Source organism: Pseudorca crassidens, chromosome 16 (genome assembly GCF_039906515.1).
Source record: "Pseudorca crassidens isolate mPseCra1 chromosome 16, mPseCra1.hap1, whole genome shotgun sequence".
NCBI classification, from domain to species: Eukaryota; Metazoa; Chordata; class Mammalia; order Artiodactyla; family Delphinidae; genus Pseudorca; species Pseudorca crassidens.
The window spans coordinates 45777306-45792113 of record NC_090311.1 but is presented as its reverse complement, the minus strand read 5'-3'; the positions used below and the strand labels follow the sequence as shown (position 1 = coordinate 45792113).

The window sequence follows — 14808 nt, the reverse complement described above, 5'->3', positions numbered from 1 at the left end:
GAGACAAGAATAGCAAAAGAACACACCTTCAGGTTTTGGGGTCGACTGAATTTGTTGAGAAGTGCAGTCTGAATGAGCTCCCACCGGCTCCCTGCAGTTCGCTCACCATTCTTTAAGGAAAAGAAAAACATGAGGAAACTATTCCAAGTTCCTTTACATGGTAGAATCAGAAGTCAAACAGCAAGTATTAAAATACCTTTCAGAGACTAAAAGAACATCAGTTCTGTTCAGTTTTGTTCTTACCTCATCTTCCACCGGGTACAAGTTTTGTTCTGAACAAGGCATCTTAACATGCTTGTTGTCCCACAAATCTTTAAAATGTGTTGGGAAAGGTTTAGGAACTTCTCCTGCTCGCAGAAGATCTACCTGAAATATAAGAAAACTGTAAGTGCATAAAAACTAGGCATATCTCTTGTACAAAATAATCCAAAGAAAGCAGCCAAAGCAAATGTTATAAAATACAGACCAGCTCCTAGGCAAGAAATCTCATGTCTTTTTCAGTTGTTCCCACTCCTTACCTCCAGTTAATCAGTTTCCAAGTCACCATGTCCTTGGCATTCTATCTTCATCCCATCCAGCCCCCACGGCCACCCCCGGTCCTCATTATTCATTGCCTGAATTTCTGGTAACAGCTTTCTATCCCTCTCCCTAACTCCAACTACTCCCAGACACATTCATCCCCCATAAAACCCTTATCCCCACTTGGGAATAACAGTATGTTTCTAAAATATCCCCAAGCTTCTAATCCTATAATGGCTCCCCTCTGCCTATACTTTGATTCTAATGATGCCAGTTTTTAACATTCTCTCTTACTGCAAACACTATCTGGGTAAACATCTATTCTGACCTTCAAGACTCAGCTCAATCTTCATTTCCTCTAAGAAGTCTTTAAAAACTTTCTAATAGGCAGTAAGTGTATTCTCTCTTGTTTTACTAGATCATGATCATACTAGAGCACACTTTTTTCCCTTCCCCCACTAGACTCTAAACTTCTTGAGAATAGTAATTATATTAACTTTGTATTTTGAATATTTACAACAGAGCCTGACGTGTGTTTCTAATAGGTGTAAGTGTTTGCATACATACAGTTGACCCTTGAACAACACGGGTTTGAACTGCTTGGGTCCACTTATACAATGATCTTTTTCAATGAATACGTACTACAGTACCACACAATCAGCAGTTGACTGAATGTGTGGATGTGGAACGTCGGATATAGAGGGCCAACTGTAAAGTTATACTTGGATTTTGGACTACCCAGAGGGTCGGCACCCCTAACCCTCGAGTTGTTCAAGGGTCAACTGTATATGTAAATGTACACATATATGTATATGCATGTATATGTATGCATATATATACACATGCTACTTATAATAAGCATTAAGTAAATGTCTGAGGAAAAAGATACTTTACAACAAAATAACTTTACATTTTGCCTAATCTGGACATTTCATATAAATGGAATCATACAAAATGTGACCTTTTGTGCCCGGCCTCCCACTTAGCATAATGTTTTCAAGGTTCATCCATGCTATAGCATAAATCAGAATTTCACTGTAGATCATCAAATAATCACATAAATAAATATAAAATTTCAACTGTAAGATGCTATAAATGAGAGGTTCATAGTGTCATAAGAACCTTTCTAGACAATTTTAACTTATCTGGTAAGCTTAGGGAAGGCTTCGAGGAAGTAGCAGTTGAGCTCAACTCCAAAGGATAAAAAGAAGTGGGAAAAGGCGGAAGAAACAAGAAAAGGGAACAGCCTTGAAAAGGGAAAGCTGCTGTCAAATAGGCAGCTTCATTAAAAGTCTGCAACCCAAGATAAATAAATTTATAGGCCATTTATATAGATAACCATTAAAACCATGAGTGTGTATAAGACTACCCCGAGAGAGAAGGAGAAGAGGACCTATGAAGAGGTTTGGGGAACTCCAACGACGTTTAAGGGCCACATATAGAAAAAAAGCTAAAAGGAACATAAGAAGTGGCTTAAGGAGGTAGGAAGAAAATCACGATTATATGGTGTCAAGGAATCCAAAGGATGAGAATATTCCAAGGAGGAAAGAATAAAGAATGGTCAAAAGTGGCTGAGTCACCAATCATGCCAAAAGTATTTTCACCTCCATATGAGGATCCCAAAAGTGATTCTGTAAAGATGTTCCATGTAATCTGAGGTGACAAAAACAGGTACCAGGAGAGGTTCACACATAGGAGAACATATATATAAGGATATGCTTTGGATGTCTGTCTGTCTAAATGTGTGTGTGCATGTGCATAGTGCATGCACCTACATGTGTTTACCTTATGTGTGTACATGTTGGTGCGTGAATGTGTGTGTGCGTTTACAGATAATCAAGCACTATTATGTCCATCCATGCAATTTCAGATTGCCTTACATTTCTAACGCTAAATATCAGCTTTACTTTATTACTTCAAATTCTGTAACTATTAATATCTGGCATCTCAGAAATGTAATTAAGGACTGTCTATTTAATAACTAACTATTAATTATACATATATCATATTACCATATTCAGGAAAAAGGATCTAGAAGAAAATACACCAAACTGTTAAACTGGGAATAGGACTGAGAGACACTTGGGTTTTCTGAGGTATACACTTTCACATAACAGTTGCTTTTTTTTTTTCCCATTGAGCCTATATTACTTTTGTAATAAAATAAAACTTTTATAAATTCATTGGATATCTAACAATAAATAAACAGTAGTTACAAAGATTAGGTAATGATGGTATAAGATGCTTCAGGTTTTCTTTGTGGGTAGCGGGAGAGAGGAAGCAGGAAAAGTCAAAATATCACTTACTTCCCCCGATCAACCTTTTCTCCAAATCTTCACCATTAACATCTTGTCAGTCATCCAAGTCTTTTCTTAATTTTACACACATCATCAATGCCTCCTTTTCCCTTATCACCCATACTTAAGAATTCACCATGTCCTATCAATATTACCTCAAAACAATGCAACCATTTATTCTTTTTTATTCTCATGGTTATTACCCTGTCTCAGTTATTTCCAAACTTTTTTTAAATTTTTTTCTTATTTTTTTTCAAACTTTTTAAAATAGCAAAACTTTTTTCCCTAAGAAATGTGATACAAAATCATTATATTTAAACATAAGCTATTTAAATAAATATAATTTTTACGGTAACTTTACATATTCTAACATCAATAGCAATGAGGTTACTTTAAGGACTATAAAATCTGAAATCAGGAGTTAGAGATGACAGCTAAAGCTTACATCAACCTACTATTTATATCTCTTATCCAGTATTAAGAAAATCCTATTCACACACCAAAACAGTTGCAAATGGTAACCTTTTTTAACTGATATTTTGATACTTAAGGAAATTCTTCAAACAGCAGTGGCAAGAGAACCTTGATTCTATGATCTGCGTAAAAATGAGTTCTCCTGGTAAAATCTGCTGGTTAAAATATGGTATTAAGCATTTTAAAATTTGAGCGCATTTGTTAGTTCTTTTACTACAGGTTTTTCATAGCTAAAAGTATAATTTAGAAAAGAAACGAGAGTCAATTTCAAAAGAACCCCTGAACAACTTCCATGCAGCACAATTTGATAATTATTGTTTCTTTACTTTTCATCTCTTATCTGAGCTCTTACATTACCTTCCCCTGTTTCCAATGTATCCTCACTTCAGTTTTCCTTACTTATACCTGTCTGATCAATCTTGCTATACATACAGTACAACTATTGTCTACACAGACATTTTAATGAGTTCCAATTCCTACAGACTCAAGTCCAGTTCCTGGCACCTGAAGCCCTCTACAATATGGACCCAATCCACTTTTCAAGTCTTCTCTTCCACCATTTCCCATCCAAATTCTCAGTTCTAGCAAATCAGTTGTTTTTCGTTTCTAAAACAAATAGTTTTTAACCACACAGCCTTTTCCTATACAGATTATGTATCTGTCTGGAATTCCCTTGCCTCGCTAAATTAACTCCACCTCAGAAATTTCTGCTCATCTTTAGGAGCTCAGTCCAACCCCACCACCCTGCTCAATGTTGCTGCTACCTAACTATGTTAATAAATTCTATACTTCAAAATATTTAATCACATGTGGACTAAGTTGTACAAGAAAAGGGATTTTTTTTAAGTAGCCCCTGTGAAATCTAATACAGCATCTGACTAATAAATGGGATAAATATTTAATCCTCTATGGGGTTTTTTTTGTTTTTTGTTTCGGCCACGCCACACAGCTTGTAGGATCTTAGTTCCCTGACCAGGGATAAAACCCAGGCCCATAGCGGTGAAAGCGCTGAGTCCTAACCATCCTAACCACTGGACCACCAGAGAATTCCCAAGAGATGAATATTTAAAACTATTCTATGAGTGGTAGAAATCTTCTAAAATTGGATTATGGTGATGGTTGCCTAAGTCAGTAAATTAACTAAATATGGGCTTCCCTGGTGGCACAGTGGTTAAGAATCCGCCTGCCAATGCAGGAGGGACAGGGGTTCGAGCCCTGGTCTGGGAAGATCCCACGTGCCACGGAGCAACTAAACCCGTGCACCAAAACTACTGAGCCTGAGCTCTAGAGCCCACGAGCCACAACTACTGAGCCCCTGTGCCACAACTCCTAGAGCCCGCGCACCTAGAGCCCGTGCTCCACAACAAGAGAAGCCACTGCAATGAGAAGCCTGAGCACCACAACAAATAGTAGCCCCCGCTCACTGCAACTAGAGAAAGCCCGCGCAAAGCAACAAAGACCCAATGCAGCCAAAAATAAATAAATAAAAATTTTTTAAAAATTAACTAAATATCACTGAATTGAGTACTTAAAATGGGTTAATTTTATGTACCTCAATAAAGTTGTTGTTGTTGTTGTTGTTTTAAAAAAAAGAACGCATGGACAGTGTGAAAGAGGCTACCAAGGGTTAGTTAGGTATGGGAAGTTATTGTTTAGTAGGCAGAGTTTCTGTGTGGGAAGATGAAAATTTTCTGGAAATGAATAGTGGTAATGGTTGCACAACACTGTGAATGGACTGAATGCCAATGAAATGTACACTTAAAAATGGTTAAGATGGTATATGTATAACCATAATTTTTTTAAATAAGGTTTTAAAAATGTTGAGTTTGAGATACCTGTGGGACAGTCAGGGAGATGTCTAGAAGAATCTAAAGCTCAGAAAAGAGGGTAAAACTGAAGAATGATTTGAGGATATTGAACCACATACAACTTTGAATTTTAGTACCTAACATGTAGTGGGTACTCAATAAATATTGTCAATTGAATTTTTTTTTAATCCAATAAATTTTCTTAAAAATACAGAAAAATTCAATTTTCTCACCAGCTAACAATGATTCCTCTTATGGATTTGTTAAGTACCGTGTTAAGTAAGCTATTGTTATATTTCTCCATCCTGTAGAATTCTCAGTACTTTATATATGCAGAAAAGAGAAGCACTTTTATGCTTTGGTCTGTTTTTCACATTTATAAGTATCAGAATAAATTAAGACTTAGCATCTTCTCTCTTTATAGGTAAGAGGTAACACCTACCCGAATAGTCACTGTGTGATTGGCAGATGGTCTCAAGGGAGGCAGCCGGACCCCACACCTTGGCATTCTTCTCATCTCCTCAATAGGAGTTCCAAGCCATTTCTTATCTGGAGAAAGGTGAGGTGGAATGTATTTAGGGATCTTCCTTTCTGTTCTTTGATGTTTGATTTCACATTGTTCTTTTCTAAGATCAAAACAAATGTAATCAGTCACAAACCACTTACCGTTTAAATTTACTTAGATACACAAGTGAAAAAACTTACCCAGAACATTATTGTTTAAAATGTGCCAAACTTGCTCTTTCTCCTTGGTATTTAGAAAAAAAACAAAACAAAACAACAAAAATACCTTATAAGGTTTACAGTAAAACCCGAGAGCTTATTTTCAATAGTCTGTGGAAGGAATTTCCAAACACACGTAAACCACCTTCTGAAAAAAGGGAACGTGTAAAAATATATACACTGCCAAATGAGTCATGATTCACAGTATCAGCTACTTCTCAGGACTCTAGACAGTAATATGCAATGAAGTGAACTTACTATGGCACGCTTGCCATAAAGATCACAAGAATTACAGAGTAGGCTTTAAGATATCATATGGGATAATTGCATAAATAAAATTTTTACATTTACATTTTTTTTGTAATCAGACCGGGATTTAAATCCCAGCTTTACTACCCACAAGTTACATAATTTCAGTGAATTCTCTAACCCAAATCTCAATTTTCTCATTTGTGAAGTGAGTACAATAACACCTGCCTGCCTGTTACAGCATTAGAGAAGGTGCATGTACAATGGCCTAAGAAAACAGCAGTTACTATCATATTTATGTTCTAATAATTCCCATAAATCTCAGAAGGAAGTTCATGAAACTAAAGTCTGATTATTTATTTACTTTTTGTTTTCTGTTTCTGGGACTTTTAGAATTTAACATTTTGAACCTAGGTTTAAATTTAGCATAAATAGTTAACAAGAAAGACAATTATTTCTTTGCTTCAGTGTAAACCATAACTTTGTTAAACCCCCTTTGTTAAACATGTTACACTACTGAAGATACTCTTGATGGCAAAAATTACCTTTTGTCCTCTGCTTTCGGCATTCTCATGAAATGATCTGTGATTTTAGAATCCTTTTTCCCATGTTGCTTAGAATTTCTGCCCTCTACATTCAGGCTAGAAGTACTTCCAGGTAGTTTGACATTTAAATCATTCATTCCAGTGCGACTCTCTCCTTCAAATTGGAAATGTAATCGAATCTCACCTCCCTTAGCAGAGGACCGTTTCCTCAATTCAGTGTCAGCTTCTCTTACTTGGAACCTTGAAGGTTTATTTGCTGTTTGGGCGGAACTATCTTCCTGTTCATCAAAACCTGGACTTGTCTCTTCATCTGCTTCTGAGTCCTGACAACTATTTTTGGAATTATCTACATCCATTGGTGACTCGGGTTCACTTTCTTTCTCAAATGCAGGAGAATTTCCTAGGCTACTTTCTTGTCTACTCAATTTGTTGGCATTTTTCAGTCCAGTACCAACATCCTCAGAGCCGATATCTGACAAGGGGCTCTCTGGCACCACGTCTGTCTCTTCCTGCTGACACCCTGCACAGTCTTCGGTGGGATGGCAAGTCTTGCTGCACTTCTGGTGGCTTCTGGCTTCTACACCCTGTTCATCTTCTGTTGTCTGTTTTGCATTTGCAAGTTTTATAGGTGTCAAAAATTGTTGATTATCTCTACTCTCCTCACTATTTGTGTCGCTGTGATCATCATTTTGGGGTGACTGATCAATGTTAGCATTACTGAACTGCTCTGGTACCAGAGTTACTATTGGAGGTTCACTTTCCAAAAGTCGCTCTGAATGTTTCCCTTCCTTTTGCCACTTACAGATAGCTGCAGTCTGATGCTGGTTCAAATACTGTGTACTTTTTTCAACTGGTGATTTATCAAAACCTAGCTGAGAAACGTTTTCTAATTTTTCCATGTTATGTTGATAAAAGTTATCTTTCTGTACAGAACTCATCATGGATTCTTCTCTTGTATTGTTGTTTTCTTTACTATGCAAACTACAAAAGAATAGAAAGAATGATACAACAGAACTTATGATACAACAGAAAGAATTTATGACGCAAAAAAATCACTTACCTGAACACACTCCTACAATGTCACAGCATTAATTAAACTACTTGTGATTACCTGAGCATACAGCATGCTCTTTCATGGGTCCATGTCTTTGCACATATGCCTATAATGCCCTTTCCCCAACTGTGTGCCTGGCAAACACCTGCCACAGTGCAGTGTTAAACTTCACTCACCTCCTGTGCAGTCTTTCCTGTAAAAGTAAAGCTGATTGTCTGTTTTATATGCTAACCACCACTGTACCTTGTTTAAATCTTTACTGTTGCATTGATCACACCACGTAATCATCATGTATTTTGGTGTCTGTCAGCATCACTACACTATTAAGTATCTTAAAGACAGAGACTATTCCTCTTTCATCTCTGTATCTCAAGTATATTGGACCATCCCTGGCACATAGGAGACTCTAAAAAATTATTATTTATTAAATGAAATGTAGATAAAGAAAAATGAGAAAGTAAAAAGAAGAGAAAACAGCATGAAGCACAATAAAACATCCATATATCATGTTATTCATTTCTCTATATAGGCATGGCTCTTTACCTTTCTGATTCAGCTGTCTTGAGTCCTTTCGTGTCCATCCAACTGGTAATAGTCTTCTGTTTGAAAACTGTAAAAAAAAAAAAAAATTAATGTATGTGCATGCATACCTTCAAAGAGAAAATACCTATAGCAGCATATATGCATGTAAGGCATTATGACAGGTTCTGTGGATTAAACAACGATTAATCACTCCTTCCCCACTCAGGCAATGGGAGATAATACATTTGGCATAGAAGAGAAAGTGACCAGACCCTAAAAGAATTGGTATGGCCTAATGGATGAGAGTACATGCTTTGAAATCAGATTACCTAGATCCAAATCCTGGCTCTCCTACTGGATTCCTGTATGACTTTGTGAAGAGCCATTTCTCTGTGTCTCTGATTCCTTATTAGTAAACATGCAAATTAATAGTATCTCTCCTGGGGTTATTGTGAGGTTTAAATTAAATAATAACCATTGCAAAGTGTTTAGGGCACTATCTGATATATGTTCAGTAATATTAGTTCTTAATTATCATTAGTATCAAAAGAGATGCTGAGGGAGTTCCCTGGTGGTCTAGTGATTAGGATTTGGTGTTTTCACTGCCATGGCCCAGGTTTAATCCCTGGTCGGGGAACTGAGACCCTGCAAGCTGTGCGGCACGGCCAAAATAATAATAATAATAAATTTAAAAAATAAAATAAATTAAAAAGATCCTGATAAGAAATTAAGATATTTCTGAGGAAAAGACTACTTTAGGGAACTGAAGTAAATGGGATCATCTGATAAGTAGTGCTTGAATTGTGTCTTGAAGAGTAAACATGTCATCACATAAAGGGAAAATCAGAAGCAACGGAACCAACGGCAGAAAAATATAAAGAAAGCAACAGAAAATATGGCTGAAAAGTCAGCTAGGACCATACCATAGAGATCCCCGAATAATCCACAAAGAGAGGTACAAAAAAGTGTCAAAAGTCACACTCAGAGTTAATGCCAGAGTTCAAATCTAGGAGGCTCCAAGTCAGGCAGGATACATAGCCTGGAGGGCAGATGTGAAGGGGCAAGAAAGGAACAGCCTGTCAGTAGAAGCGAGTGAGGAAGGTATTGGTCTAGGTCAATGGTTCCCAAACCATCTGAATCATCAGGAGGCTGACAACAAATGGATCCAAGGGCCACACCTAGACCTTCTGAATCAAAATCTATATGTGATGATGGAGGTATGAGGGAAGCTGGAATCTGTATTTTTTTTTCAAAAAATGATTTTGATGATCAGCAAGGTTGAAGAACTACTGGTCAAGATCTAAAAATAGCCCTTGTAAGGACACAATAAAAAGTTGAGAAGTGAGAGTCATTACAGACTTCACAATGATAGGAGAAGTTAAAGGTGACACTAAGCTTTAATGCTTGAGACTTGAAAGATGATGACAACATTAAACAGAAATGCAGAATATAAAAGAACTGGATTTAGGGGAAAAATATGATTGGGTCAATACTGAACACACTAAATTTGAAATGCCAGAAAGATAACTAGACAGAAATGACCAGCAGACAGTAGCAAAAGTAGAATTGATGGTTCAGTAAGGGACATGTAACATAAATAAATTCAAGCCACAATTTATATAAACATTAGAAATTTAAGCATACTTTCAAAATTTAATGTACTGCATATGGATTACATGTATATAATATTTTAGTATAAGAAAATCTTGAACATTCTCAACCACTGTCTAAATTGCAATGTAAGAATCTAGGTACCTTAGGTCATAAACTCCTCTTATTTACCTATGTCCCCTCAAACACCATAACATGAGATACCATCCCAAATATATGAAAATCAACAATTTATTTACCACTGCATTTGAGTGCCATATAATTTATACTTTCCATAAAATCTTTTATTAGCATTTTTAGAATCATTTCTTTCACAAAAAAATATATATACATTTGATATTTCTTGTTAAACACCACTACTTTCGTGACTTTATTAAGTTACTACTTCTGCAGCAAATCAGGCTTCAGAGAAAAAATTAGATTCAGTCACAAGGGAGTAAGACGATGATCCACTTCGTTCTGAGACTTTTTCTACAGTTCCATCTTCTCTATTTAATTTCCTTATATTAAACACAGCAAGTATAGAAAATCCTCAAAGTACAAATCAGCAATGAGCCAAAAAATTCATTTTTGGGGTCAGTGTAGAATTTAAAATACCTTTTTCCATAAATGTAAAGATTCAATGGTATGCAATGGCTAGGTTCCTATAACACACATGAAGCATGGCACTATGATGACAAGTCTACAGAACCTAAAGAGTGCATGCATCATTTCCTAAAAAACTAGGAAGAGTGTTCCAGTGCAGTTGAAGGAGAGGTCTCCCTCCTGCAGCTCTGATGCTGAGAATGTGTTCTCTCTCTAGCTTCAGGCTTCCTATCATAATCCTGAAGCCTGAGAACAGGGTGAAGGAGGAGAAGCAAGAGGTGAGGAACTGACATTTCCTGCTAATAAAATGGTCTTCAGTCCTTCTGATGGCCCCAGAGAAAGGACAGCCTACTTCTCTTTCCAATACCACTACTTCTGGCTTCAAAAGGTTTCTTTCACAACACATCACAGGACTGTATCAGTTGTACCCCTCTTAATCCTGAAGTAAGCATAAAATGATGTGTCCTGGGTTCTGGGGAATTTCTTTTAACTAGAAGTAATCACAGCAAACAAAAAGGGAGGCAATAGAAGGTGATGAAATATCAATAGATACGAGATCTGGAGTCAAACAAAATCCTGGGCTGAGCTCTTTGCTCAGTCACTTACTAGCATGTACTTCCATTTCTTTAAGCCTTTATTTCTTCACCTGCAAAATGGGGTTAACAATACCTATTTCCAAGGCTTATGTGGATCAATGAGAGAAAATATTGTGCCAGTCTCACAAAGCAGAAACTCAACAAATGTATTCTCTACCAACATTTCACCCAATCTCATTTTTCACTGAGATCAGTAGTTCTCCAACTTTACTCTGACTTCACACCATTTACATAATCTCATAAGTAACCTCACTCAGTAACCAGCAAATTTCAATTAGCAAATCATTCAATTAGGTGCTAGAGATACCAGCAAAAGGCACAAAATGCAGTAAAATTCACCTGCATTTAAAGGAACACCCAGACCTTCACAAAAAGCCTCTTTCCTCCAGCAGCAGCAAGATAAGGCATGGGAAGGAAGGGTGTGGTGAGACCTAAGAGCAATGGACAGTGGGAAAGTTTTGAGGTGAGGAAAGAGGTTTGAAGGTGCTTTTGACAGCACTGAGGCTGAAAGAATGATAAGGGGGATGGGGGACAAGGCAGCTCTAGCCTCCCACCCACCCACCACTGACCTACACTCGGATCATCCCTGGAGTGAGGAGAGAAACTCTAGGTAGTTATAACAGGCAGAAAAGGGGAGCTCCTACAGTAACACAACTGGATAAACCATTCCCCATCAGAGTGTGAATAGCATGCTGAGTTCTGCCTATATGCAGATTTGCAGATTTCAATCAGTATAAGAAATATGCCCAGGAAGATAAATAACACAAAATTTAAAGATACTGAATATTCATTTCCCTATCTCACTTCTCCTAGGATAACTATATATATACATTTTAAATATCAAGTTCCTAAAAGAATTCCAAAATCTCAAACAACAGATTTTGACACAAGTTTAGATTTTGAACATTTTGTTAATTGGTGTCCTGTGCCAGGTATACAGAAAACATTTACACACATGCACAAGTACAGCCCAAGTATTAATTCACTCCCTCTTCTGCGAAAAATCAGGAGATCCAATTAGTGAGGACTGACAGCACCCCCAACGCATTCCTTCTCCTTTACATGCAGATAAAGTTAATAGGACCACAAATTAGCCTGTCACAGAAGTCAGATACAGTACTTGGAGGTCACCCTTAGTTCCCCTCCCCTCCACTCTCCTTCAACAAGTTCTCTGAAATCTACATCCTAAATCTTAAACCCATCCCTTCCTCCCCATCTTCAAAATAGCACCAATATTAAAAGAACAGTTACATCACTCACTGGGCAACTGCATTTGTTTCCTGCAACTGGTCTCCTTGTCTACAGTCTTGACTTTCTCTAACCCAGCATTTCACAAACTACAAATGACCAACATTTTTTAATGAAATAATACAGACAACATGATAATGCAGCACACATAGTAAAGTATTATTTCATGAAACATTTGTTATAAATATGACCTATTTAGAGAGAGAGAGAGAGAGAGAGAGAGAGAGAGAGAGAGAGAGAGAGAGAGAGAGAGAGAGAGAGAGACTGCTTACTCTGTGTACCAGGTGAAATTTATACTGTGGGTTGCAGTCAGAAAGGTCCAAAGATCACTGCCTACGCCATCTTTTCTAAAATATTAACCAAATGATATCCCTTTTCTTACAAGCTTTTTAGTGGCTCCCCGTTAACCACAGATCAAGTCCAAACTCCTTGAAATGGCACTTGAGTTTGTCCATAAATAAGCTCTTGCTCCCCTTCCCAGCCTCAGCTGAGTCTTGTCATTCTGGTCTCCTGTCAAGCCACATGCTGCTCCCTCTGCCTATGTAATTTTTTCGTTCCTTGGTTTATACAGCAAATCCTGCTCATCCTTCAATACTAAGTTCAGGTCTGCTCCTCATTGCCTCCAAGTCCCGAGAGAACTAAGTGTACACCATTCATCAGAGGACTTCCTAACCTGTGCCCATTCTCTTATACTGCTGACCAACACATCCTTTTTGAAATGCTCCCGTCCTTGCATGACACAACAAAAGCAGGCTTTCCTCCTACTTCTCTGGCTGCTTCTCTTCAGTCTACTCTTACACGGTGGTGTCTGTCCTAGGTCGCCTTTATTTTCACTACATGCTTTATACTATCTAATCTACTACCATCGTATCAATTATGGTGTATGTGACAATAACTCCCAAACCTGTATTTCCAGCACAGATATATTTCTTATGAGGTACAAACCCACATAACCCATTCCCTCCTAAATCCATCCACTTTTCCCCTCTCCTACCTACTGCCTGCAACCAACTATTAACCATGATTATCTCCCATCTAGACTAACTCCTTAACTATCTTGGGCCTGCGATTCTGCTCCCTTTCAATCTATTCTTCATTTTCCACACACCAGCCACAAGGACCTTTAAAATATATATTTTTAAATAAATATACACATATTTAAAAATATATATCCAATCAAGTCACTCCCCTACTGAAACCCTTTAATAGTTTCACATCGCCCTTAGAAATAAAGTTCAAAACCCTTAGCATTGCCCAGTATGATCTGATCTTTGCTTACCTCTCTGCAACCTCATCTCGCACTACGCTCCCCTGCTGACAATATGAATCAGCTGCACTTTGAGATCACTTCATTAACTTCTCTTCATCTAGCTAACTCATCACTCTTCAGTCCTCGGAATAAGGTTCTTATCTTCTGGCTGGAAGATTATCTTTGAGCCCACAAACTGGATTAGGTACACCTGACTTCTACCATAACGCTCTGTTCCTTCAAGAATTGGAACACCCATTACCCTTTATTATGTTAACTTCCCTAATTGTCTATCTCTCCTGACAGATTTTAGGGTCTGAAGACAGAGACCAAGTTACTTTTGTTCAACACTGTACACCAGAAACAAGCATAATGCAAGCTAAGAATAATAGCTCTGCACCCAGGGACTCAGAATGTAAATTGAGATAAGCTGTGATTTTCTTTGCAGCTTTCTTTCCATCTAGAGGCTGAAGCGTCACATACACAATTAAACCTCCTTAACGACTAAGGCAATTTCTCAGTCAAACCCGAAGAAAGCAAACAAGTGGAGTATCCTACCGCTTCCCTCCCTGTGAGTGACTACTCATCAGGGTTTGTCACACCACCAATCGCCACGGGAAAAATCCGGCCCCATTCTCCAACTAGTAGCCTTGGTGGCTCAGCAAGGGGACCTCAGAGTTCAGAGCGGTGCACACAAGACCAGAAAAGGGGCGGGGGGGGGCGGTGCTGGAGTCCCTGGCTCCTCAGAGACCAAGAAGAGGTTTGGGCCGAGGCGAAGGACAAAGAGCTTTATTTCCCCACGTACCAAGCGAGGTGGCGCTGCCTCTGTGCGATCCCGCCCGCCCCGGGACGCAGCCTGACGAGGACGGCGGGACCCTGAACTGCACCGGAGCGTCCTTGGGATCGAGGACGCGCCTCTGCCTGCCGGGGAAGCTCCGGGCGTCCGAGGCGGCCGGCGGAGAAGTTGCAGCGGCGCCCCAGCGGGGTCGCTTGGTGCAGGGCTCACAGCCGGGGCCCGCACTCATGCTGGGACCCGCAGCGCACAGTCCCCGGGCTAGCCCGGGCGGAGAGCCTCATTCACTAACCCTGGGAGGGACGGACTGCGCCTCCTTCTCGGCGCCTCCCGACACCATGCCCTCTCTGCCTCTGCCTGCTTCTGCAGCTGCTGCTCTGCCGGCCTCCCGAGCCAGACCCTATCCAGTCGCCTGCCTTCCCTCTTCCACAGGCACCCCACCTTCCTCAAGATGCGCCGCTTTGATTCTAGCTTCGTTCACTTTCCCACCACCGGAAAGCTGCCGTCAGGCACTTCCGGCTTCCGGGACGTACGC

At 39.0% G+C, this 14808-nt stretch overlaps 1 protein-coding gene across 4 annotated transcripts in view; it reads right to left on the bottom strand.

The window, feature by feature from the left end:
- PARG (poly(ADP-ribose) glycohydrolase) overlaps positions 1-14800 on the bottom strand; it is a 113563-nt gene extending 98763 nt beyond the window's left edge. For 2 of the 4 annotated variants that reach the window (XM_067710225.1, XM_067710226.1), the window contains exons 1-6: positions 14286-14792; positions 8213-8279; positions 6616-7596; positions 5541-5724; positions 244-366; positions 27-110 (exon numbers count right to left, since the gene is read on the bottom strand). In XM_067710225.1, coding sequence (XP_067566326.1) covers positions 27-110; positions 244-366; positions 5541-5724; positions 6616-7596; positions 8213-8279; positions 14286-14505 — 1659 coding nt within the window. In that variant the 5' untranslated portion in view covers positions 14506-14792. Of the gene's footprint in view, positions 1-26; positions 111-243; positions 367-5540; positions 5725-6615; positions 7597-8212; positions 8280-14285 lie in introns of all 4 variants that reach the window. The other 2 variants (XM_067710227.1, XM_067710228.1) reach the window with 2 other exon arrangements.
- Between the last annotated feature and the right edge of the window lie 8 nt (positions 14801-14808).